At 38.7% G+C, this 27,887-nt stretch overlaps 1 protein-coding gene across 1 annotated transcript in view; it reads left to right on the top strand.

Annotated features, from left to right (window-relative positions):
• Positions 1–261: 261 nt before the first annotated feature.
• The window catches only part of TNFSF13B (TNF superfamily member 13b), an 832,311-nt gene continuing 804,685 nt past the window's right edge, over positions 262–27,887 (top strand). Inside the window, exons 1-2 of the mRNA XM_044071346.1 lie at positions 262–651; positions 772–886. Coding sequence (XP_043927281.1) covers positions 379–651; positions 772–886 — 388 coding nt within the window. The 5' untranslated portion in view covers positions 262–378. The remainder of the gene's footprint in view (positions 652–771; positions 887–27,887) is intronic.

The raw sequence follows: 27,887 nt of genomic DNA on the forward strand, positions 1-27,887 counted from the left end.
TAACAATCAGCATTTTACTAAAATGTAGGTATTTAGGGTCGATAATAGAAACAGTGTATTTCTAGTAACACAAAGAAACCTGTGTATTATTATTGTGGTGATGGTATACATGAAGCTTATTTTTACTCATACCTGTTATATTTTACAGTAAAGTGTGCTGGCTATCTTTTAATTATCACAGCTTCAAATTCAGTAAACTATAAAGCTACTTTTTAAACAGAGGTACGACAGCCCTCATATGACAGGAAATGATTTGCTATTTTTGGCCAGTCAGTTTGGATGTATTGAATTTAGTAGTTCAGCTGGCAAAAATGGATACCACAACAAGAAGACGTGTAGAACCTTCCACATCCTCTTGTTGAGACATAAAGGGAAAGGATGAAGTCCATTGAGTGCCTTCACATAATCCGCCAAAAGTATGGTTCTGTGGAGCCCTTCCAGAAGTGTGTCATTATATCAGCAGTTCTGCTTTTTGCAGCTTTAGTTTCTTGCTGTGTTGCTGCAGCTTCTCTGTATCAAGTTCTTAAAGTGAAAGCAGAATTAAAGGCTCTCCAAGAAAAGCTGGACTGTAACAGAAGATCAGCGGAACAAGTGAGCTTGCCTGTCTCTGATGATAAATTGAGGAATGTCGCTCAGCAACAGGGAGATAAGGTGAGTTCTGAACAGTCCATCTTACCTATGCTGTGCGTTAATTATGCTGCTCTTGGAGAAAGAAAGAAAAAAAAGAAACAATGGTAGCATCTGATTTTATTTTTTGTTTCATCTCAACAGCAGACAGCAGGAACACATCTGGAGGACAGGTGGATGTCTTATAGCCAGGAGGAGGTTCCAATGACTGTAAGTGCTATGAGGACACGTAGAGCCGTGTTGCCTTCTGAGGGACAAGGTAGGCATTTCATTCTAACTTTATTCCCCAACCTTTATGAGCATTAGAATAAATAACATACATGCTTCAAGTAAAAGGATATAAATACCCAAAATATTCTATGCACTTTCCCAAATACATAAGTATGTTATAAATAATTCTTGGAAATTATGTAACTGTTTATACCTTGGTTTGTTCACTTACAATTATTGCAAAGTTTCTGCTGTGTGATATGTTGCAAGTGGATGGTAATGATATGTCATACTTAATCATTTTGCTGAGCTGTGTAGACAAAAAAGTTTCATTGTCAGTGCATTTCCATTATGCTGTTTTTGGAGCCAATAGGGCATTCTTGTGGGATAATTGCATTTCTTGTATAATATTTCCAGTATGCAGACTTGCTGTAGTCTAGTGTGCAAATATGATAGGAAGTTGCAGCATTTAAAACTCCTCATTTGCAGAGTCAGCATTAAACATATGCCCAATGCTGACTATAACTATGCATGTTAAGCAGTTTCTTTGCCCAGCATTTCTGAGAACTTAGTTTCTAGACTGCTAACAGCTGGTGATTTCACAAATGCAAGAAAACACTTGCACATTGCACGTGCATGAACAAGAAATGCAAGCTGATGTGTTTCTAAACAGACAAATCTGTCATGAACACTTTGTTGTTGCAAAGTGAGGAAATGTATGCTACTGTTGTATTCTTATAAAATGTGTTTTATGACATGCAATTAATTGCATTATAAAAGAATGAACACAGATCTATTTAACATGACAAAGCACTTATGTTTCTATTTTTCTCATTTCTAATGCTGTCCATATTTTACAAATCAGTAGTTCAATAATTTTTGGAATTTAGCTGATAACATTATTAGTAATACTGAATGGGTACATCTTACAGCATATTAGCAATGTTGCAAATGACTGAATTGTCTTATTTTGTTGCTCTGAAACTATTTTAAACACTCTTCCGTAGAACTGGCCTCTGCTGTTTTCGTTGGCAGAACCCATATTAGTCCAATTCATAAACAAGCATTATTTCATGAGGCAGAAAAGCTAAATACATTTTACATACTGAAATTTACACAATGCCTGACTTCAGACAAGTCACTTAACCTTAACATATACACAGAGAAGGAACCTAATGACAAACAGTTATGTTTAGGGCACTGCAGGCTACTTAAGAAGCAGAAGTGCAAATGAATAAATAATTAAAAAAGCAAGTAAATAAATATGTGCGATGTACTTTGGTATTTGTAATTTCCAAAGATAAAAAGAATTGTACCTTTCTATACAGAAATTTCACTACTCCAGTGAATGGCATATTATTACATTGTATGAACGAAAGCAATAAACAGGATTAGTAGCAGTTATTTTAAACAGTACTTACAACTGGATTTAGAAAAGGGGCACTTAATTGCTTAAAATGTAAAATAGATGATTATGTGGTTATCTGGTCAGTGATATGAAGACTTTCAAATAAATGCGCACTGCTGTGTGACGTATCTGTAACTATTGTCTACCAGTTTGCATTCTGCAGGAACACAGCTGTTTTATGTTAAAATTAGCATGACTTGCATATAACCAGTTTCTACAATAATGTTATGAGTTTGTAACACATATTCCAATGTATATAAACATACTTTGATTTATGTTAGCAGTACTGTGGCATTTCACAGTTTGTACCTTTGCTATGACTCCTCAGAGTTGTTCTACTCATTGTGACAAGCTGTAAAGGCAAAAAGCAAACAGGAACAACTTGCTTGTTGGTCCATTAAGAACAGAACACATTGCTCAGACATTTGTTTTGCAGTATCCATCCATAGGTCCAGAATCCATTTTATAATTTTTTTCTTTTTTTTTTGTATTTAGCCACTGATATTTCTGTAAAGAGTTTTCATTCAAAAATCATTTAGGTTCATAGGTTCATAGGTAGGTACTAGGCTATCAGCCCTAGGGCCTATACAAGCCTAGCCATAACAATTCCCTGGCTGTTGCTTCCCACAAATATTTGCTTTCCTGGACCCCTGTCTAGCAGGGCTACTGATGTGATCCCCAGGGGGAATTTCCTATCTTCCATCCAATCGTCAAGGTTCCTCTTGAAGAGGGCCATTGAGGCTCTCTGCCTGACATGTATAGGTAGCCCATTCCAGAGTATGGGGAGTCCATGTGTCAACCCTTAACCTTTAACCTTAACATTTAACCTTGTTGCCTGACTTTCTGGCATCTGTGAGGTTTTTACTTTGGTCTCAGCAGATTCTTCAGGTGGTTCTCTACCTTCCCTTGTCAAATACAGTGCGATATCTAATGCTGCAGTTATTCTTTATGACTTCATAGGTAAATACCAGGCTATCTGTCTGCAGACTATTTCTAGTCTAGCCAATAACCAGAGATCAAAATCAATCCTTGTACCTTGTATCTGTGAGGTAAAGCCATTAACTGTTATGCCATCTCACCCTACACCTAGATGAGGTTCCATCTTGTCGAGTACAATATGCAGATATTAATCTCTTAGATTGACTTTTTCCTTAATGTACATGACTTGACATAGGTGTTCTACAGGTGCTCAAGTCCCAAGTGCTCCAAACCACTATCTTGAAGCCAGTGACTAGAGCACCTTGCAGCTTATGGGGCTGCTGCTCATACTTGAAGTCAGATATGAGTTTGGCCATGCAGCTATGGGGAGGGAGCAGGAACAGGGTTTAGGATTAGGGAGTGTTAGGAGACCTTTAAGGTTAGGCAGCAGGATTAGGGTGCAGGAGGAGGATTTTAGGGTTAGGGAATGGGATAGGAGTTTTAGGGTTAGGGAGCAGAAGGGGAGTTTTAAATTTAGAGGACTGACTGGGGAACTAAGTTTTATGGAGGGGACTTGGCATTTAAGGGTTACGAAGCAACTGGAGATTTTGGGGTTAGGGAGGAGGACTAGAGGTTTATGGTAAAGGAATGAGAAGTTGGGTTGGGAAATGGCTGGGACTTTTATGGCTAGGGTTTATATTCTGGTAGTGGTACATAATTTATCGAATCGGCTGTTGGGAGGGCTATGTAGAAATGGGAGAGTAGGGTAGTGGGAATTTGAACTCTTGCTTTTTTGAGCAAGTGGCAGCAACCAGGTGTGTTATGCGCTGCTAGCATACAAGCATCCATAGCAGCCCCTTCACATGGTTGGTATTCCACTTGATTGTGCTGTATTTCCATTGCTATACATTCATCACATTTAGTTGTTGAAACTGTACTCACTGTAAGGTTCCATTTATTAGGCAGTATCTGCATTTAGTTAGCAAAACTACTTATTCAAGAAAGAGCATGATTATGCCTTAGTGTGCCAGCAAGGATATGATGCAATTGGTTTGCAAAAAGAAAATACCCTGTTGCATTATTATTTTGACTTACATCTGAAACACTGAACAATGTAGTATACACTGCACATGACAGACACTTTTGTGACTGCAACTTAGTGTAAAAATGTACCCTTTATAAGAAGAGTACAACAGAGAAGGTTCCCTTTCCTTAAGATGTACTGATTTTCTGTCATTTACATTAAGCTTTGGGCTGCAGGGGGTAAAGTCTTACAAGCTGGAGGTGTAGTTTTCCCCACCTTCACTGATAAACAGAATTCAAATTCCACTGCAGTCTGTCAAGTTTCAGTCACTCGTAGAATTCAAATTCTTATCCTCTAAAGCTGTTAGAGTAAAGCCAGTGCAGAGTGTCCAGATGTGAATACTGACATGTAGGACTCATATTTGCAGTGTACATACATATTTAAGTATTTATCTTAATTAAACAGCTACCAAGTCACAAATAATCACTGTAGGCATGACATGCAAAAGTCTAAAATGTAATGACAACAGTTTCTTAATGATCTTTGATGTTCTATGATCAAACTTCTTTATTTTAAAGAGAAAATGACTTAATCCGTTTTAATGAGTTTCCACAGTCCAATAAATGAAACTTTGTATTCGCCTGATGTGAGAAATTACATTTTCTTGCAATATTATGACTTTTTCAGATAAAGTACTTTAAGCTTCAGATAAAATAAAAATGTGTTTGCAATTCCCAAAGCAGTTTGCAAAAAACAGTGATTCAAGTAAAAGCTAAATGTATGCCTTCAGAGAGATATCTCTGAGAAAGTGGTAGAACTAAAGCAAAATCGTGGCAGATTGGAGGGCTTAATGAGTTCCTCATATATACTGAACTGAATATTACACAATTTTACACTTTTTTTATTTCTGACAATATGTTCTTGGACTATCTTTTTTAAAATACTCTTGATTAATGTGTAAGGGGGTGAAAAGAAAGGTTTAGTTTAAGTGAATAATCCATACAATGGAAAAATCATGAGACTGAAAGGGAGAGAATACTTGTATACCTTGAAGTTTTGCTGAAAATGTATTTGCTGGAATTCACAAACAACTACTTTGGATCTTTTCAAGGATTCCAGTTTGCAACATGGTCTGCAGCTGCTTATATACGAATCAGGCATTTTATTGCACTCGTAGCTGGTGAAAGAGAGTGCATAGGAAATTAGTGGAGCTGCATTACAGGGACAAGTGGCATTAGGCAGTCTGAGTGTAGGAGTCCTGCTATCAAAGTTGCATGCGATTGGAGTGGTCATTGTTGCAGAAGGAGTACCCAAATGTGTACAAGACTATATATGCTCATGCACGCAATAGATGCTCCCTATCATTGCCATATGTACAAAGGCACCAATTGCAAATGGCTCACCCAGTTTATCATATAAATATGGAGGAAAGTGGGAACAAAAAAGTAAAAAAAATAGATGTGAGGAGAGAATTAAAAAGCAGAGGAAAACACACATGAGTAACTTGGGAACTTGGGGAGGATGCTTTTCTGTGGGAGAGTCTCCTATTTTTATACAAGAAGGGGGTAGCTGGGAAAGGTACAGAGGAATGCTTGATGGAGGGACAGAGGAAGAAAAGATGGGTGCAATGGCACAAAAACAGACATAAAATGCAAACATAGAAAGGCAGAGGTGGAATTAACACAAACAAATGGGAACATCAGTGGATGGACATGTACTGACAGAGGGTGAACACTTGGTGGTTGGGATGACTGTAGTGACCCACAAGGTGGGTTAACACATGGACGGGTGATGGGGCAGGGTACATGGAAGATGTCACTCAGTCCTACAGGCCACCGCACGCAGACATCTGTTACCTTTGTGGCTGATATCATGTGCAAGCCATGCCTCTGGTGGCCAGATAGTTGGGACTTCCTGTTTGTGAGACTCAGCTACACATGAAGGAAGGCTTTTGTGATATAGGCATCCAGTTGCTGGTGCATCTTAGATGTCACTTGCCTGTGTAGGAATAGCCCTTTTAATAGAAAATGAAAATAAATGCATGTGTTACTGATATTGTTAGCCATAGTTGTCATTAGTATTATTATTATTATTATTGCTGTATCTGTTATTGCTGTTAATGCCATTGAGTATTCCATGCTAGTGCCTTTGTTACTGTGTCTTGATTCATTCTCAGTGAAGGAAAGTGGAGTGTGCCAGACAGGAGCATTCAACCAGGATTCTCTGCAACTGAACTTGACTAACATATTAAAGAAGCCAGCATCCAGGTGCCAGGAAGTGTCACCTGTTTTGTGGATCTCCCCAAACAAGAGAGTGGACAGAGAATGCAGAACTATTCCATGGTGCCCACAGAGGATCAAAAGACTTTAAGCATAGACCTTTTATTGACAGGTAGGGATGAGTAGGATAGTGACATCTATGATGACAGTATGGTGTATTGTGGTATCAGTTGAGAGACAAGAAATTCCCTCGTGAACATAACTGCCATGCCACGAGGCCTAAATTAGCATGATAAAATGCAGCACTGCCTTAAGAGACTGCATGAATATGAGCAAGCATGGAATAAAGAGTTTACTGCATTAGGACAGCGGAATTTGAATTAAGTGAAATAGTTATACTGAAAAAAAGATAAGACACCTGGTAATGTAACCCGTCAATGTACTGTACACTCATGGTGGATGACAATAACACAGACATACAGAAATGGCTGCATGTGGTTGTAGAAATGTCAGAATATCATGATGCTGTCCAGTCAGGCAATGTGTGGAGGGCACACCAGTGGTAATTCACACAAAAGGCAAGACATGCCATAGCATGTACATTGGGTAAAGTATATTAATGCATTTTATAGGGGAGGATGGGTATGCAGTGTTTTTCAAGGATTCAGAACATTGTTGCAGGAAGGGGTGTCATGATAGCAGGCTCCCAGTTGGAGTATGTATAAAAAGGAGGAAGTGTCACCTCACAACAAGGAACAGGTATGTGAACCTCTTATTAGTGTTGGAGGCAGTGTATACTCATATGGGATATCCACACATAGTCATGCATGCACATTGACTGATTTTTGCATATTTTTCCTTGGGCCCACAAGAAGATAACAAATGGAAAAGTTTACCACTTGGGAGACTGAAGGCCTTACACACATGTAGCATACTTCTCAACCTCTTAGCCCAGTAAGATAATCCTGGAACTAGCTAAGAGTTAAACTGCAAAATTTTACATCTGAGAGAACATTTGGAAGTTTAGAAAGAGAAACCATATGAAAGGCTTTTGATAAGCCAAGGAAGATAGAGGATACATAGTTACTTATTTAGTTATTTGTATTTGTTTTCTGGAGTGGAACACTGATCTTCATAGACCATTTTCAGACTCATCCTAGGAGCGATGTCTGGTTAAGTGACTTGGTCAGAGTCACACAGATAGGAAATGGAAGCTGAGAAAATCAAATCTTGCATCACTGGACCACAGGAAACAACTCGTTAACAGCTCCTTAATTCTCTGAGCCAACTGCCAGACAACACTTATTTACATATTTATTCATTCATTCTGTTTGTTTACCTTGCTAGTCTGAGTAATCCCATTTACATCACAGATCCAGGGAGAAAACCTCTGCAGTTTGCATTACACAAATTAATTACAAAATATTATGTGCATCAGTAGCTTGTACATGGTTTACATTTAGGATGCTAAATAACATTTGCATAAGAGTATAAAAAAGAGTGAGAACTAGATATAGACAAGGAGTAGAGATGATAGTAGGAAGGAATTGACAGTCTGGAGATGATTGAAACTAAGGTACATTTGCAAAGAGGCAGGACTTAAAGAGAAATAATAAAGGGACTTCAGGTATAAGATCAATGCCAATTTGAAGCTAACTAAGTTTTTAATTTGTAGGGAAATCTATTATAGTTGGTTTCATTTCTTAACTCCAGAGGTACAGAGGTCCATAGCTTGGATAGAGGTACAGAATATAAGGAATTTCGATGATGGTTAATTTGGTTACCACTAACCAATTCTGGATTTGTGATCTTAGTTTTGTGGTTGAATATATTTATTAAAAACAGTGGCTATTGATGAATGCATCTTTGGTTTAAATAATATATTGTGTGTAGTATTTAGCTTATTAAAAGTCAATACATTATTTAGCTCTAACCATTGATTTTTTTGTAAAGCTTTGAAGCTTTAGGTTTTATTAGGCACTTTTGCTGCAAGTTTGTTACATATTTTGCTGGTGACGTTTCGAGATTTTGGTTAGAACAGATGTGTTTGGTATGATAAGTAGGAGTGTTATTTCAGCAACGTTTGTTGTATTACTTCTGAGCAACAGAGTTTAGATTTGGGGGGCATACCTACTTTTTGTGAGTTTCTGATGTGAAATAGTGTATATATTTGTTGCAGTACAATTTCTGGTCAATAATAATTTCAAGAATTTTGGCATAAGTAGCACCTTTATTTATAGTATTGATTTGTGAAGTACTGGCAATGTGTCTACGTTCAGATAAGATTATCTTTGTTTTATTGGCATTTAAAAGATGCTGTGATTCAATAAGCCGTTGTTCCATATGTGTAAATTCTGCAAAGTAGCATGTTGTAGATAATCAGGGGAGGTGTTGGAAGAGAAGTGGATGAAATCATCTATGCATTGTGCTAACTTAGCATTGGGTATTGTAGTATACATGTCATTAAAAATGCTAAAAAGGACAGCTCCAGATATGGTTCCCTGTAAACACCTATGGTAATGGGTTGAACGTCAGAAAATGTTTGTGACCATGTAATTAACTGAGATTGATTTGAGAAGTTAACCTTGGAATCATACTAAAGTGTTAGAGCTGAGGTACAGTTTGATTAATCTCTGGAGAAGGACAGGGTGAGATACCAGATCAAAAGCCTTGGAAAGGTCTAGGAAATTAGAGACACAGTTTTTTTTATGCAATTATTAGTAGTACTGAGAAGGGATAATAGAGCGGTTTCAGTGCAATTGCTTGATCAAAATTCATGTTGAGTGGGTGATAGTAAGTTATTTGTAAGAGTTGCTTTCATATACATTTTTTAAGAGTAGTAGCAGTAGGTCTGTAGTTGGAAAGGTTATTTTGTGCACCTCCTTTGCAAAGAGGTATTATGTAAAATTGCTTGCTCATCTTTTGAAATATAGAGTTCAGAGAAGCACATGTTGACAAGAATTGTGGTTGGATAGGCTATGGTCTCAGGCTGCTGAGGGAAGGTGATCTGGTTGCAAGAGAAGCAGATTTTAACTTTTGTCGTAGTTTTTTTTATTTGATCAGCATTCATTTTTTGCAATTTAAACAAGCCAGGAGGCAGATCTTTAGTAGTGCATATGCCTACAGTTTTTGTCTTGGAATGTTGTAAGACAGAGATTGTTGCATCAGTCAAGTGCTGGCTAAAGATACAGGCAAAGTTTCTATCTGCTTTCTCAGTCTCTGTGTGGACTATGGTTTTCTTCTCAGATTTTAAGTTTGTTAATGCATACCTAATACTGTTTAGGATTGTTTATATGTATGATTTATTTATTATTATATTATTCATTGTGTATGCAAGTAGCATCATAATACTCAAAATGAAACCTAATAAGTGATTTATGCAAGTGAAACTGCATATGTGGTAACAGTCAAAGGGCAGGCCGAATCTCTGGCATCATGTGCATTTCACACTCGATGTAGTGTGAATCTACTACATCTGTACATGTACCAAATGCTTGTTTCATGTTATTGTCACAAGACAATCATTTCCTGGTTTATACATGTGTGCTATGCTCAAGCTGTATTCATGTTTGAGCACATTATGCATACTGAGAATTAGTTAAAATCGGTATAATGCCTAGGAGGAGAGTAAAATCTTGCCTTTTTCCGGGCCAGACAACTACAGAATAGCAAGAAGAATGTAATAGTGTACTATGTTGTGCCTGGACTTCTCAAATGTTGTTAGTTTAATATTAAAGGACTGCAAACTATTGATTAAAATAAGGCTTCACATCAGGAGCGAATGAAACCCTTGGGAAAAGAACACATTGTAGAAGTATGTGCACCCCAAGACAGAGCATGGATTTGCTGCAGTGGAACAGGTGATTAAAGTAATGCTGGGTCAAGAAAGGGTCCCTGATTAAATGTTTAGTACGGTTTTATAGGCATATGCAGGCTGTGGCTTTCTGCTCATCGAGGCACACACCATAGATGGCACTCTGATATTAGACCCTGTTGTTACCTTTCCATGTATTGTATAACATTATCTGTAAATGATAGCTGTAGTATGGCAGGTTTGTTAGGTGCTGTCTAGCAATCATCAAAAGCATTGTAATGCTTTCTTCCTCATCATAGCCTTGGTGTACATGGAGCATTCCTTCTCCGAAGGAGTAGTCTGCAGAGTCAATATCTGATATGTACACAGTGGCTTACTGGGTGTATCATCACTGTGTGCTGCTCTTTTCCTGTTGATCATCAGCTCCATAGCATGCTTTTCTTGTACGTTTTGCACTATCTCAAGATCAGTTTTCAAATGGTAACCTTACCAATGGAGCATCCTTTGTGGAAGCAGCCAGTTTTCTCACAGCACTCAGGAATTCAGCAGCTTACATACTCACTGCCACAGGGGGTGATGATGCTGGCAAGTCTGAATTAGCTCCTCTCCTATGTCTAGAGTAAGTATGACAGCTCATCCATGGCATTTACTTTTCCTGTTCAGGGCACAATGCTATCATCTTTTGCCATTAGCCTCCCACCCCATATGGCAGTTATAACCATCCAGAATTAGTTTATGCTTTCCTGTCTGCCTTACACTGCTCACATACACCTGGACACCATTGAGATGATAAACATCCTGGCAAAGCCTTGGCTTCCTTTTCTATCTCTCTCTATGTATATATATATATATATATATATATATATATATATATATGGGTCTACTTCATTTCACTGAAAACACACTTCACTGAAACTCATTTCATTGAAAACTCATTTCACTGGAAATCAGTTGCCTGAGCACAATTTACTGAAAGCTCACGTCACTGAAAACTCATTTTACTGAAACTCATTTACTTGAAAGGTATATGCCCTGTTCCCCACTATAGTGCGATCCTGGAGTTAGTATATATAGTAAGGAGGGGTGTGGGGGGCACAGCCCCCACACTGGGAGGATGTGGGGGGCATAGCCCCCCCATAGACATGGATACTTACAAGTTGAATGAACAACTCTTTCCAGAAGATAATATATACCCAAACTATGGGGGGCATAGCCCCCCCATAGTTTGGGTATATATTATCTACTGGAAAGAGTTATTCATTCAACTTGTAAGTATCTATGTCTATGGCTTCCAACATTTAAAATATGTGGGGGGCTATTCCCCCCACATACCCCAATGTGGGGGGCTGTGCCCCCACACCCCCTTACTATATATACTAACTTCAGGATCACACTACAATGGGGAAAAGGACATATACCTTTCAATGAAATGAGTTTCAGTCAAATGAGTTTTCAGTGAAGTGAGCTTTCAGTGAATTGTGCTTAGGCAGCTGATTTTCAGTGAAATGAGTTTTCAATTAAATGAGTTTCAGTGAAGTGTGTTTTCAGTGAAACAAAGTAGACCTATAGATATATATATATATATCTATCTATATATATATATCTATATCTATATATATATATCTATATATATATATATATATATATATATATATATATATATATATATATATATATATATATATATATACAGACAAGGAAGTTAAGCAAACACCATGTTCTTTACATTGTGCTTCACTTAACATATTTCTGCACAACGTCTGATCAGATTTAGGTCCATTACAGATGTAAATGTGGTCAGATGCTGTGCAGAAGGTCATTAAGCTGTACACACCTGTAGATATATATATATATATATATATATATATATATATATATATATATATATATATATATATAATGTCTTCTATGCTTTCTGCACTTTCCATATTCTCTCTGCCAGCTCTGTGCATTTCTGCTGGTACACCACACTCCTGTCTACATTTTGTAGTTCTCAGGAAGCCCATCAGGCACACCTGCACAAATGAGCAGCTGGGTATTCAGGCACTTGGCTATGTGAGCAACTATCTGCAAGCAAGATGGATGCAAGCAAATGGTACATGGCAGTTGTAGATTCTTTCTTGTTAGTCTGATCAGATTTAGGTCCATTACAGATGTAAATGCGGTCAGATGCTGTGCAGAAGGTCATTAAGCTGTACACACCTGTAGATATATATATATATATATATATATATATATATATATATATATATATATATATATATAATGTCTTCTATGCTTTCTGCACTTTCCATATTCTCTCTGCCAGCTCTGTGCATTTCTGCTGGTACACCACACTCCTGTCTACATTTTGTAGTTCTCAGGAAGCCCATCAGGCACACCTGCACAAATGAGCAGCTGGGTATTCGGGCACTTGGCTATGTGAGCAACTATCTGCAAGCAAGATGGATGCAAGCAAATGGTACATGGCAGTTGTAGATTCTTTCTTGTTAGTGTGAACCCCAAAAGACCTCAGAGATTCCATCACAATGGATGGCATCCATCATCTACACACTGCTTCTGATGTGCGTGCACCCAGTATAGGGAATAGGCATGTAGGTGATCATTACTGCCATAATGCAAAGTCATTTCTAGATACCACATTTGGTATCAATCAGTGGGTGTACAGTCAGTGATCCAGACATAGACAGTTGCTACACACACTATGGTAGAAATTGTCTCTATGTTTCTTGGCCTGCATGACGACTTGCAAATACTGCAGGAACTGTGGGATGACCTGCAGTGTATGCAGAGTAATATGGAATATGGAATACAGGATCATGGAGGAGACACAGTTGCTGTCGACCTTCATAGCTCACATGGCATCCACTGATGCCATGTGGAGCTGATGGAGCCTTGACTACAATACAGATGCAAACAGTGTCCCTAGGATTTCAGAGAAATGAGCTATGTTGTAGAATGCCTACATTGTGGTAGTTCTCATCACTATTGCCTATGGATGCCATATGTGCTCCTCCATGTACTGCATGTCAAAGAACTGATGTGGGATCCGTGAAGCTAACACCCACAAAATTCCTAACATGTCCCTGTTAGATGCTGAAAGACACCCATTGCAAGAATAGTTAATGTTACATGGACCTTGTTTGTCCACTGGGAAAGGCAAGCCATGCATTTGCCTCTATGTGTGGGTATCATGTCTACTTCTATATGGTGCATCTGCCCACATTGTACAGGTCAGCAGTGTCTTGGTTGTGGAGGTGATGGTATGATCTGACTGAGATATGGATGATGTTGTTGAGCAATACTCTAGATATTATCCATGAAAGTAGTCACTAGTACTTCCTGTTCAGCTAATTATGCTACTTCCAGCATCAGAGTGTGAATAAAGCTCCCATACACAGAAACCTTAAACATCAGAATAGATAGATAACACCATGATTCTTTGTGCTTAATGTATACTTCTCAGAATCACTCTGACATGTTTGATTTCATCATTTGCATGCACAACAAGTCTCAGTAACATAATGGCACTCATTTGCATGTCATTATGCAGTGATTTGCATGTTATGCATACTTTGCTATATCTCTTGTAACATATATGGGTCTCTGAATTTTTCCTCCTTGTACATTAGCAGTGTAGCTAGGGTGGGTAGAAGACAGCTTCAGCTGCAAGGTATCAGGGGGTGTGACTGACAGATATGTTTTCCATTTTTAACAATTAAATGCTTCTCACATAACTGCAATGGTAGGAGCAGAGAAGGAGGATTTTAGAATCTGGCACTCCTTAAGAGGAAAACAGCTCCAAAGCAGAGATCACTGAGGGTCCTCCTTAGGAAAGAAGAAAATAATACCAGATTTTTTTACACTTAAGTGTGAGATGGGAGTGTGTTAGGTCCTGGCAGTTCTCCTCCTAAAGGGAAGCACCACAAAGTATTTTTACTGTCACAAAAAGGGAATTATATTCCACCTATCTTGGAAATATTCTTCCCCAAACATAAAACCTGGTAAGAATCCAAAACTAACATTCTCATACAGGCCAATTTCATTATTAAATACTGATTATACAATATTTGTTTCTATCATATCAAATGGATTGAAAGAGATTACTAATTTTCTAATCACTAAAAATCAAACTGGTTCCATAATTAATTGGAAAATTCAAGATATTAAAAGAATAATAACTTTGATTTACAAATAAAATACATCTAAATAAAGACATTGAAAAGGCTTTTGATAAAATTAATTGGTTTTATCTTTTTAAAAGCTTTTGAAATCGATTGGTTCCAAACAAATTTGTTATATAGGTCAAAAATATATAATATCTATAATATATTATAATAATAATATAATCAAAAATCTGTATATTAATTCTAAAGCTTATGTTAAAATTGTTTCTTGCTTTTCAAAAGGTTTCAAATGAAATAAGGGTACTAAGCAAGGTTGTACACTTCCCCTCTATTTTTGTTTGCTTTGCTAATAGGAATGTTTGCTAATTATGTTAGAAATAATGAAAACATTGAAAGATTCAACATTTACAGTACTTAAGTATCTAAAATATTATTATTTGCAAGTGATATATTTTTGACAGTAGGTGAAATTTAACATTTAATAAATGACATATATGATTCAATTATTTTTGAAATAGTGTCTAAAATGAAAATCAATAGTGATAAACCTGAAGTTATAACTGTTAATCAAATGTATCTGATAAAGCTATAGAATAGTATTATTTAAAACTTAGAAAACCATCCATTAGATATTTTAAATACAATTATAAAATATAACTATAACAGTGTTATAGAAGAAATAATTTCCTTAACTTCAAAAATGAATACATTTTTTATATTGTTGAAGGAAGTCTACATCTTAAATTATTTAATTGCCTAAAATAGTATACATTATAAACATTGTTACATTTGTCCTGGGGCATTATTGATTAATTAAAAAAAAAAAAAAAAAAAAAAGATAATCAAATTCTACTGACATCCCTTAAAGTCCATGCTTATAATAACCATGCTAGGCCATAGATTGGGTTTACGGATATACGTTCATATATTATACCTTCTATATTTAAAGTTGCATTACATTGATTGGATAACAGTTATGAAGCTCAGTGGAAGTATATACATTCAATATTATATGATAATCTCTTGGCTAAATCTCCACATTTGTTCTTGAAAATTTTAATAATAAAATGGTATGGATCATTAAAAATTATTGCAACAGTTTTTAATAAACTTACTAATTTTAACTAAATCAATTCTATTTTGAAAGGTTTTAGGAATTTCATTTTTATTTATAATAATTCTTTCAATAATTGCTTTTTCCTTATTTTACTAATAGCATACTCTCCAAATGTGATAGGTTCAAACAATTATTGCCCTTGGGATTCCGAATACTGGCTAAGGCTCTTGTCAACCCTATAGTGCCTTTTTTTAGGCAAAGTTCAAATGACAAATTCACCACTGTAACAGGTACAAGCAAGCAAAATCTGAGGGTAATGCTACTCAATACTAGAGGTCTAAACCTCAAAATACATTCACTTGAGGCACTCTTTAAAATGGAAGAACATCGACATCTGTGCAGTAACAGAGACCTGGTTCAAGGCTCCAGAGAGCACCCCTGCATTACCACGCTATAATTCATACCACACCTTTCGGCCATCTGACCTGGACTGAAACACTAAAGGCGGAGGCGTGTCCATATTCATTAAGGATATCCACACCTCCAGGCAAGTTGCTCAGCATAATGCATCTGAGATTATCCAAGTGCAACTAACTCTGGGCAAGACCGCAATCCAAACTGTAACTTGCTACAGATCCCCCACCATGCCCCAGGATTCACACTCCTCATTTCTTGATACACTGGAAAATATTAGGGTACAACTCAACACCCTAATAATGGCCGATTTCAACTACCCCACAATTAACTGGGAAAACTACTTATGCACCAACTCTTTTGCTCAACATTTTCTGGAATTCATAAATTCCTACGCCTTGGATCAACTTATTCACACCCCCACCAGGGGCAGCAATATCCTAGACCTGGTCATTACTAACATGGGCGACTGGTGTTCCACACCAGAAATCAATTTTGCGTTGGTCAGATGCGACCACAAACTAATCACCCAAGACATCCACATCCCGTCCCACCCCCCATTAGGGAAACCACTGTAAAACATTTCTCCAAAGTCAACTTCATGCTTCTTAAGACAGAAGTGGCAAACTTCATGACACCCGACAGACAATAGAGGTGTGACTGCTGAATCCTACATAAATGCACTTTATAAGCACTTACACAAGTACATGGATCATGCTATCCCTAACATAACCAAGATACTATCCTCCAAAAAAAGGAAGCCAATCTGGTGGTCTCCTGCCATAAACAAACTCTACAACAGAAGAAAGAAACTGTTGCAAAAAAGAGTAAAATTTTATGATTGGAGGAACTCCGTGGTCAGCCTCAGTAAGAAGCTGAGATCCTTCATAAAATCCTCCAAATCTAGTTAAGAAAACAAAATCGCCACTTATTCTAAAGACAACCACAAAGCATTCTATAGCTATGTCAAGAATCTCAATGGCAACACTCAGATCTGCTCTGAATTACAGCACAATGGCACTAAATATACAGAACCAACCAATATTGCCAACATCCTGGCAGATAGGTTCAGTGCTAACATTACCCCCCTCTCACCCCCTAAAGGGCCCATCTCTATACTGGAAGAATGCAAAGTTCCTGTAATCATGGCTGCACAGGTAAAAAACACACTCTCCAAAGCCAAGAACACAGCATCCATGGGACCTGACAACATCCCAGGCTGCGTTCTACATGAACTACAAAATGAACTGGCACCCCACGTAAGCACCATGTTCAATCATAGCCTCACCTCAGGCTTTCTGCCCACTGAATGGCGCACAGCAACAGTTATCCCACTCCACAAAGGGGGAGCCACCACGGACTCCGGGAACTACCGCCCCATTAGCCTAATGAGCCTGGTCTGCAAGGCCATGGAATGTATCATTATGGAACTTATAAACAAAGACAGGTAATCTCCAAACTCTGGACCCCACCCAGTTTGGGTTTGTAAAAGGCAGATCATGTCTCCTAAACCTGATAGACTTCTTTGAAGCAGTCACCAAAGCCGTAGACAAGGGTAAGGTGGTTCACACAGTCTATCTGGATCTCACCAAGGCTTTTGACACCATCCCCCATTCTGGAATTATAGGTAAACTCACTAAACTAGGTATAAATCCCTATGTCACAAGATGGGTTGCCAAATGGCTCACTGACAGAACCCACACTGTGAAAGTAGCCCAGTTCTGCGTCCTCTCCTGTTTGGTATCTACTTTTCTGAAGTACAGGCTAACACAGAAGGTCTTTGGCTAATGAAGTTTACAGATGACTGCAAACTAGGAGCCATAATCAAAACTTCTAATGATGTGGACATCCTACAAAAGGGCCTCACTGAGACAGATGCCTGGTGTCAAAGCCATGGCCTCAACCTCAATACCAAAAAGTGCACTGTCATCCCCTTTGGAAAAAACTCTGTACCCATGAGCTACCAAATAGGTGGTAGTCTACTTAACACCGAAAGTGTGATAAGAGACCTTGGGACACAGGTGGACAGTAGTCTCTCCTTTGATAATCACATTGCCACAGTAGTCAGGAAATCCTTCTACATGGCACACCTCATCACAAAAGGTTTCTCATCCAGGAAAAAAGAGGTCATTATTCCCCTTTACTCGTCACTCATTTGACCCATTATAGAGTACAACGCCCCTTTTGGTATGTACCTCACAAGACATCTACAACACCTGGAAAGGCCACAGAAATACCTCACAAAGAGGATTACCGGCCTCAAACAGATGCCTTATGCAGATCATCTCAAAAAACTCCAGTTTTACTCCGTCGCATATCACCTACTCAGAGTTGATCCCTGCCTAACATATAAAGCTATGTCAAACCCAGAGCTGTCAGACATGCTCCACTTACAATCCCTCTGAGCTACATGCTCTAGGGACCTAAAACTTGTCACCACAATAAACATAACATGCTGGAGGGATAGATTCCTGTTCCAGAGACTTCCCATACTCTGGAACAGACTACCTATCTATGTCAAACAGAGCTCCTCATTAGCACTCTTCAAGAAAAATCTTGATGATTGGATGGCAAATAGGAAGTTCACCCCAAGAATCACCTCGGTGGCTCTGCTCAACAGGGGCACAGGAAAATAATTTTCTTGGGTGGCGAAAGCCAGGCCACCTTTTTGGCTAGGCTTATATAGGCCCTAGGGCCACTAGCCTAGTACCTTCTTCCTGTGAACCTATGAACCTACAGGATGTTGCTATAAAAAAATATTGATCACAGTGTTTGAAGGGAACAGAACCTTATCATATAACAATATGGATCTGCTTCACTTTACCTAAAACTCATTTAACTGACACCCATTTGACTGACATCCAATTCACCTAAATTTCATTTGACTGACAACTCATTTGACTGACTCCCATTTCACTGATAGCTTACAATGCTGAATTTCAACATACTAAATCTTAAACCATAGACAAAAACACCAATAACTAACCCTTTTCAGAACTTAAAAACTACTTACCCTCTTAACAGAAATGGGACAATGTACAACCAAACTAGGTGAGGGTCTATGCCTCCCACGCCCCCAATGTGGGGGGCTGTGCCCTCCTACCCCCCCCCCAATTATATATACTAACTCCAGGATCGCACTACAGTTTGGAAATGGACATATACCATTAACTTGCCTTATAGTACTCTACATGCTGCCACTACTGCTGTGAATGTGCAAAACAATTGCCAAATTGCTTTAGATACATCCCATAAAATGTAAAGAGACAAACCCACATTTAGAAACACTACAACACTTTCTATCTGACTATCAGGATTCTAACAGTCAGCACTGTAAGTTACAGTAATTCTTTGTATCACAAGCAAGTCACAGGTGAAGGAAAACCCACAAGTCCATGTCTTAACTGTCAGTGAAATGGGAGTTGATCAAATGAGTTGTCAATGAAATAGTCAAATACGTTTTAGGTCAAGTGAAATAGACTCAATATATATATATATATATATATATATATATAAATTTAATTTAGCTTAGTTAAATTGGAATGCAGCTAATAATGCAAGATTAAACTTAGAAGAGCATCTACAGAAACTCTTGAGCTATGATAAAATGTTTTATCCTGAAATATTAAACTATTTAATTATTATTATTATATATAGAAATTGAGAGCTAATGCTATCATTGTTTAACTTATATAAGTTAATTCGACATTTAATTGAAAAAAATGAAACTTTTTGGAATTTCATTGATCATTCAACCTAGCAGAAATAAACAATAGTTGCTGTAAACATTTACTACTACAATCTGTGGGACAAAGTCCATCTAATTTTTCATAGAAAAGTTTTGTTTGGAAATATTTAAATATTTATTTTATAACACCTTATAATATTCATAAAATTTAATAGAAATCGGGGAAGATGTGCTGCACATGTGGGAAATATATTCTGGCAGATTGGTTTCATATTTTGTACACTTTGTAAAAAACAATTTTGGGAAGATATAAACATTTTTAAGTTATATGGACTAATAATTGTATAATATCTGATACTCTTTTAATAAGAAATGCTTCAAATTCAGACTGTATATTGAAATCACAATGTTCTCTGTTGTGGACTCTCCTAGCAATCGCTTTAAAGTTGATAACTTTAAATTGAAAAAAATCATCATCGCCTACTTTTACAGAAATTATTAGCATCTCCACTGTCGGGCAGCCATGGTGGTGCAGCGGTTAGCATTCCCACCTCACAGCAAGAGGTTCTCCGGTTTGATCCTTGGCTGGGGTGCCTTCTGTGCATAGTCTGCATGTCCTCCCTGTGGTCACATGGGTTTCCTCCAGGTGCTCCAGTTTCCTCCCAAAGACATGCTGTAGGTGGATTGGACACTCTAAATTGTCCCTAGGCATGAGTGCGTGCATGTGTGTGCCCTCTGTGGAAGGTTGGGTGCTGGGCTGGCAACTCAACACTGTAAAACTCCACTGCCCATCATGAGCAGACAGGTGATCCGCTGTGGCAACCCCTAACTGGGAAAAGCCAGAAGAAGATTAGCATCTCTACTGTTGTATGCCATAATAAAACAAATTCCATTAGATTAAGATCTTTATATAATAAATTAAACTATAAATATTAGTTAAAATTTTAATTTTATTAGATAAATAGAAGTGATAGCCAAATGAGCAATTTAAAATGTAAAGGTATATTTTGTGTGAATATTCATTTATATTCTTATAAAATAGAATCCACATTGTATATTTGTATATAGTTCATGAGTAGAAAAATTTTTTTTTTGAAAAAAAAATGAAAATATGCTAGCTTACCTTGTTCTGATCATCAATGCAGCACTTTGGGTCTTGAGTATCTCCATTTTATGAAAACCCTTTATTTCATGTGTATAGATTATTATTTTAACTTCCTGTAAAACCATAATGGCAAGCACAAGGAGTCTATATCAGAACATCGAAGTATTAAAACTTTGAATGGTCTGATATCGAACACTATTCAGTGAACACTAAGAATAGTGAAGCTGCAGAACAGCAAATTCTTTCCTCGGGAAAGAATTCAGTTGGCCGTTTCTGTGGCTTCACTATTCGTAGCACTGTGGTGGAAAGTTACGGGTTGGGTACAGGTAAGTGTGCGATTGTTTGTACGTTAGGGTTAAGGGCGGGTTAAGTGAGTTAGGGTTAGGGCGCGGGTTAGGCGTGTGTGCGATAGTGACAGAATTTAGGGTTGGGGCGGTTTAAGTGAGTTAGGGTTAGGGCGCAGGTTAGGTGAGTGTGCGATAGTGACGGAACTTAGGGTTAGGGTTTGGGTTAAGGTAAGTGGGTAGATAGTAGTGTATGTTTAGTTTAGTGTAGCGTTAGATGTAGGAATGTAAGTGTTTGTGTGTGGTTGCTGTTTGTTTGATGTGCTTGTGTTGTGTGTATGTGTTTCAGAGCAGCAAATTTTTTCCATGGGAAAAAATTAACTGTTCTGAATGTTCAATATTTTCATGTTTAGATGTTTTCTGGCCGATGAAATAGCGTTTGCTATTTTCATCTTTCGATAACGTGATATAAATGCAGCACAAGTGCTAATGTAATTAATCCATTAAAGTCTATTTTATCTTAACCAGAAAAAAAAAGTTATTAAAGCATGCACATTGCAACATTTAATCCATTATTTAATAATTGTGAAAAAAACAAAAAAAAAAAACAAAATTAAAACCATTTAAATTAGTAAAAATAAACAGAATGGAACTCTAGCCCTGGGATTCATGAAGCTCGGCACAAGGATGGTTTTAGCCTTGTGGCAAGCATCCTCATTACAGATGGTGCAACAGCGCCATATGAATATTTATGAGGGCGAACCGCCGCACCCTCGATGTGCACAGGAAACGTATGCGGGGTGTACAAGTGCTCTATGGAGGTGTAAACATGCCCCGACAGTTGCACAACCTACTATGCTTACTATTAGAGCCCGCCTCTAATAGTAAGCCAGTAATTCAGTGTCCATGGATGCCGAAATGTATGCTAAGCATACAAGAGTGTCCACGAACAGTGAAATAAAATCGAAGTAGTAAACACAAGCACGTAGTGGAATGTTGAGCCCCGTCCCTAGAACTTTCACAATTAGATTCCCTGTGTCCCTATTTTACATTTGTATTGCTGCAATATCGAAAGTGTAAGCAAAGCTCAGTGTGTTTGCATGTCGTTGCCCTCCGCCAAGCATAGCTTACATATCAAAATCATTCAAATAGAGAAAAACATGTGGAGTCAATGTAAATGTCAATAGTGTAGTGGTAAGAGCAACTGCCTAACGAACAGGCATTCACGGTTCAAGTCCAACTATAGCACATATCATTTTCCATGTGGAATGCATGTCTTTTTGCTGTAAAACTGACATAATAACATGTAAATGTGAACTTGAGTATCGCATGAGATGTTTAACTAAATTTCATTCAATCAAAGTGGTGCTGTCATAATGAATAAGGCACTAGTAAGCAGGTGTAAGTACAAATAAGCAGCAGTAAACATATATATATAAGTACCAGTAAGCAAGTCTGAGTGCGCTTGCCGCGGGTGTAAGCGGTGCCCAGCATAGGAAATGTATATAAGTATGTGCAGATATATAATATACGTAACATCGTAACAATAAAGCATACAGAAGGAATGAGAAGGGAATCAACAGCAACTCCAGTATTATATAGTGCTGTCAGCGTATGTCATATCAAGCTGGGCAGGAGTGAGCAAAGCACTGCTACTCACACCACAGGCAGGATATTACCAGTGGGAGTAACACTGTTGATCTGCTAAGTCTACTTTACAATCAGAGGGTAGTCCCTGGTGGGACTACTCAAAAATTGATAGGATGATTGGCCAGCCGACCATTACACAAGCAAGGGCATGCATGTTCAAGGACTAAATGGTGGGAGAGCCTAATACATGAGTTTTGACAACATACGTGTAGGGCCTCTAACGCTCAGGAGAGGGCAATGTGTGGAGGTGTGTCATGGCTACGATAGCAACTGGTCAATGGATGGTATGCGTGTATGCTGAACACGGGTGGGGTGGAGGAACTATAAGTATGAAATTATGGATCCAGGCGTGTCAGGGTTGGATGGGCTGGTTCTACTTGGACCGCCTCATGGAGGTCAGCGAGTTCGTTATAAGTTTATATGCATACACACATGTATACATCTATATGTAGAAGTACATTCCCTGTAACACATTCATTCCATTTGCAGACATAAATAATATGAATGTGCCCTTACAAACCTCGACAGTAGATATAATAATAGGTTGCGCATAAGAGGGAAGGGACGAAACTGCTAAAATACAGAAGTGTGTACAATGTCCGAAGTCAGTGCTGTGCTGAAAAAATCAAATGTGAGGACTTTCTCACACATGGAATCATTCCTGTGATCTGCCTGCTACAGCAAAGCCAATTACTAAACTGGTCTATTTGTAAAAGAATTACGCCAAAGTCATACATAATTAGCTCTCATGTGTAACGTGTGCATTACCGCCTAGTCATACTTATTAATTTATTGTAGTGTTATGTTAATGGGAGTAAGGATGTAATGAAGTATAGAGTCTAATCTTGAAATAAAGACATGCGTGTCCCATGTGGGACAACCCAGAAATTGTGAATAGTGTCCTATTGGTCGCTCATGTCACCAATGTTTGTGGACTAAAGGTTTGGGATTTCTGAGGATACGTGGAGTGAGTCAACCGATGGGAAGGGTCTACAGGAGTAGGGAGTGGCCAATGTGTAGTGATGTGGATACACTGCAAATCCAACTAGAGAATGGATGACTGCAGTGTTAGTGAGGTGTTGGGGTGGGTGTTTGGGGAACTAGGAGTCATGGGTATATGGGTATACATGCAAATGAAGCAGCACAGCAATAGTGTATTGGTTAGAGCATCCGCCTAATGAACAGACATTCCCGTTCTGAATCCCACTGCAGCACATACCACTTTCCATCGGTAATCTGTATATGAACATATTTCGACATCTGTCCACTGCATAACCTGCAAAATAACAATTAAAAGTGAACTGGAGTGAAGTGTCAGTGTCATAATGAATAAGGCACCAGTAAGCAAGTTTAAGCATATTTAAACACCAGTAAGCGTGTGTTAAGTGCATTTGCGTGGGGTATGCATCGCTTTACAGACACACACACACACATATATATATATATATATATATCTATATATATATATATATATATATATATATATAGTTGCAGACATATACATATACGTGTATATATATATATATATATATATATATTTATATATATATATATATATATATATATATATGTGTGTGTGTGTGTGTGTGTGTGTAGATATACACAGATATACAGCTATAATAGGAAACAGCACACAAGAATGACAGATGTTCACAGGCTATATCAATGAAAGTGAGGGGCCCAAGCAAGAAACATGAAACCCGTAGCATGACCTTCCACCCCCCCCCCCCCAGCCGGACACAGGAAACATATACACAAACCCGCAAACAATGTAAATAGTCCACTGCTCCCCAGACCACAGGCAGGATACAACCTGGGGGGGTACACAGTGCACCTGTGAAATCTAATCTTAGAACACAGACAGGAGCACCCCTTGCGGTATGCCCCAAAAATTGACATAAGACCAAAGGAAGGAGATACGCCAACCATTTTGGGTGGGGTGTTTACATGCCCAGAATACAAGGGTGGGAAAGCCTGATGACCCATGGGTCGAGACAATGTATGACATGGGTCCCGTGAAGTGGGGAATGGGCAGCGTGTTGTGGTGTGCTCAGACACGGCCAGTACCCAGAGTAAGGATGGGTTCTGTAGAGGAGGTGCGGGTGGGGGAACTATGGGTAGCTAGTTATGGGTCTAGGTGTGCAGGTGTTGGCTGGCGCAGTCGTATTAGGACTGCCCCAGGGATTTAAGTAATATTCGAAATGGGCATAGCTTATGCCCATACCTCTCAACCCCTAAGAGCAAATCCACTGGACAGGACATAAACCATTGGGGAAACAAATAGGGGACCATACCTCTCAACTGTCCCTGATTTCCAGGGACATCCCTGATGTTGACTCAAATTCTAACTCTGTCCCACTTAATCCCTCCTATAACTAGTGATTTTTGGAGGAAAGGTGGTGAATTACAAGTAATGAATAATGACAACAATTAAGAGTTATAAACTTCATTTACCTCAGAAAATGTGTATTAATTCATATGTTCTGAGTCTGTCAATGTGTCAAGTTAATAGCACTAATATTTTAAATGTGTCCCTGATTGTCCCTGATGTTGTCATGACTTGTCCCTGATTCAGTTGATATTTGTCCCCAATTGTTTGAGAGGTATGATAGGGACAAAAAGCACACATTCCACTTACAACCTTAGAAAGATGATAGAATAATAGGTATGCAGTAGCATGACTCAGCTGAAGGATGTGGGTTCCAAAACCCAATTACTTGTTTATATTGAATGGTGTCAGTTGCCCTGTATTAGCCAGACAGGTGCAGATTGTAAGAAGAACACACCTATAGTATGAATCAAACTCTGGACAGGCCGTGGATTCCGTACAGTCGAACGGCATGCTTACGCGTAATGGGCAGCTATTCCTGATACTGTAGGCATGTAATCTGATGTAATAGGCATCACAACATAATATCATAGTCTTCACTCCCACCCAGGGGTGTGAGCGTCAGATGCAAACACCAAATGCAGTGTATTTGCAAGTGCGGGAGCAAGCGGGTATAAGCCTGTTTGGCCACAGGTATGCGAATATCACACTGGTGAAGCAATGTAGAGGCTAACTGAGTGTAAGAAACTGTAACCGGAGGTTAGCATTGTTTAGCTCCATGCAAACCCTCGCACACCCACTCACAACTGCTTTAAAGTACCTAAATCACTCTGTACCCAACAGCTCGTGTTCTGGCCAGCAACAAAAGAACCAGCCTCTGAAAGGCTAGAACTCAGGACCCTGTACATCACAGTCATAGTAGTAAACCACTATGCCATGATAGCAATACATATAAAGGAGGTATCAGCAAACTAATCCTTACAACAGGGAAACAAATCAAATATGTGAACTGAATCTATGTACAGTGTAATGTTCTATAACCTGCCACAGACCATAAATATGTGAATTGGAGTACTGCAGTAAACACAGAGTTGAGGTGTCACTGTAATAAGGTTCAGAAGTCCCCAGGACCCCATATAGTGTATGTACACATGAATGACAGATACCAGACACATATATAGCCTGCAATGAGTAAGACATTGTTGACAAAAGTCAAATATAATGCTAGATAACCAATAAGCAATGCTAACCGCCGCACAGCCCAACTAAGTAATTGTAAGCAATGTGTAGGGAAACCAATACAATATGCCCACAGGTACACCTCTTTAAGCAGTGCCAACCTGAAGTAAGCATGTGTGCCCATAACTTAGCCTTTTTGAAACCGGCCAATTACTGAAAAGTGCGGGAATCTGGCCCTACTTAAACCGAAGAGGCGGGAATACGGCTCATAACTGGTTGTAGCATCCCCCTGTAGGCAGAATGGCTGAAGTGGGAAAAGGCACTCCCTTTAGAGTGCAGCGCTGGGGCATCCAGGAGTCCAGATTCATGGTATGGCTCCTGGTAAAGCACCATGACAGGAGACTACTGTAGGGCCAGTACCAGTGCTCACTGTACAAAACGGAGGCCTGGAACAGTCTCGCCTGTGACCTCACTAGTGCCACAGGTATCCCCTGGACTGGTGAGCAGGTCAGGCACCACCATGCAGACCTGAAGCGGCGGAGGGGAGATGTCCTGGAACAGTGGATCCAGGAAGCAAGGCAGATGCAGAATGCCCCAGAACTGAGTAAGTACTCCTTCCACTACGTAGTTAATAATTGCCTAGCCTGTGTATACTATGGATAGGTATGACTAAATATCACTGTACTTCCCTGACAACTGCAGATGAGCATGCTGTGAACCAGCAAGCCTATGATGCTAGGCTGCAAAGGATGCATTGCGAGGCAGGTTAGTAAATAGCCTGCACGTACTGTCATAACAAATAAATGTAAGAGTCTGAGAAAGTGTTGTACCAGTATGCAGAATAGTGTAATATGCTGCGAATAAAGGTGTAACCCCAGCATTGCTTCTGTTTACTCTGCAATCATATGTTGTACTGTTGCAGTTATTAAATAGTACTGTTGTAGTAAGCAGTGTTACCCACACTGTGGTATGCAGATACAATGTGTATGAAGTGCTGTATAACAATGTCGGAAGTGCAAACAGGTCAGTCATATTACACAAAATACATTGCAAAGCCTCAGAACAATTGCCTGATAGCATAGTGTACAGTGATTTAACTGTAATGATTTTGTCACACACAGCAGGAGCGCTAGTAAGTTGTATGCATAACCATTCCACACAACTGCACAGTCTGTTAGAATTTTCAGAGGGAAAGCTTTATGCATATTTACACTTAACAACTGTACAGATTTTGCTAGAATGCTTAAATAGAGAGTGGTATGCATGTTTATACCCCTCAACTGTTCCAATCTGCCCAGTATGTCCTGATAAATGGCCCACATCACCTGCGTTTTGCCCTGTTCCCCTGACAAATTAGTGTGAAGATCCAAGAAATGTAGGCAGCTGTTAATGACATATAACTGATAGTCAGACTTGTACATAGTCAGAGAATGTACATGCAAACATACCTGTCATCCCAGCATCTCACCCAAAGTGTATGACATCAGTCTCAAAACATGTTGCATTAACACCTGCATCTTGTCAAACCTGTATATAAGACACAGGTCCCATACATACTAATCTACAAACATACCATTGTACAATATAACGCCATTGAGTAGTGTAATAATACATGTAAGGGACAGACCACTGCAGTGACTACGAATGTTGTGAAAACTACAAGGATGTATTAGTTGTTAATTGAAGGCTCTCTCTCTCTCTCTCTCACCCCTACCATATGTGCAAACATAACCATTTTACACAACTCATTTGGTATGTCTACACTACTACCCTTTGTTGGGATATATGTCCTATTGGTTTATAAATATTCACATCTGTTTCTATGCATGTGCCA

Source organism: Protopterus annectens, chromosome 5.part0 (genome assembly GCF_019279795.1).
Source record: "Protopterus annectens isolate FY-2018-M chromosome 5.part0, PAN1.0, whole genome shotgun sequence".
Taxonomy (NCBI): domain Eukaryota; kingdom Metazoa; phylum Chordata; order Ceratodontiformes; family Protopteridae; genus Protopterus; species Protopterus annectens.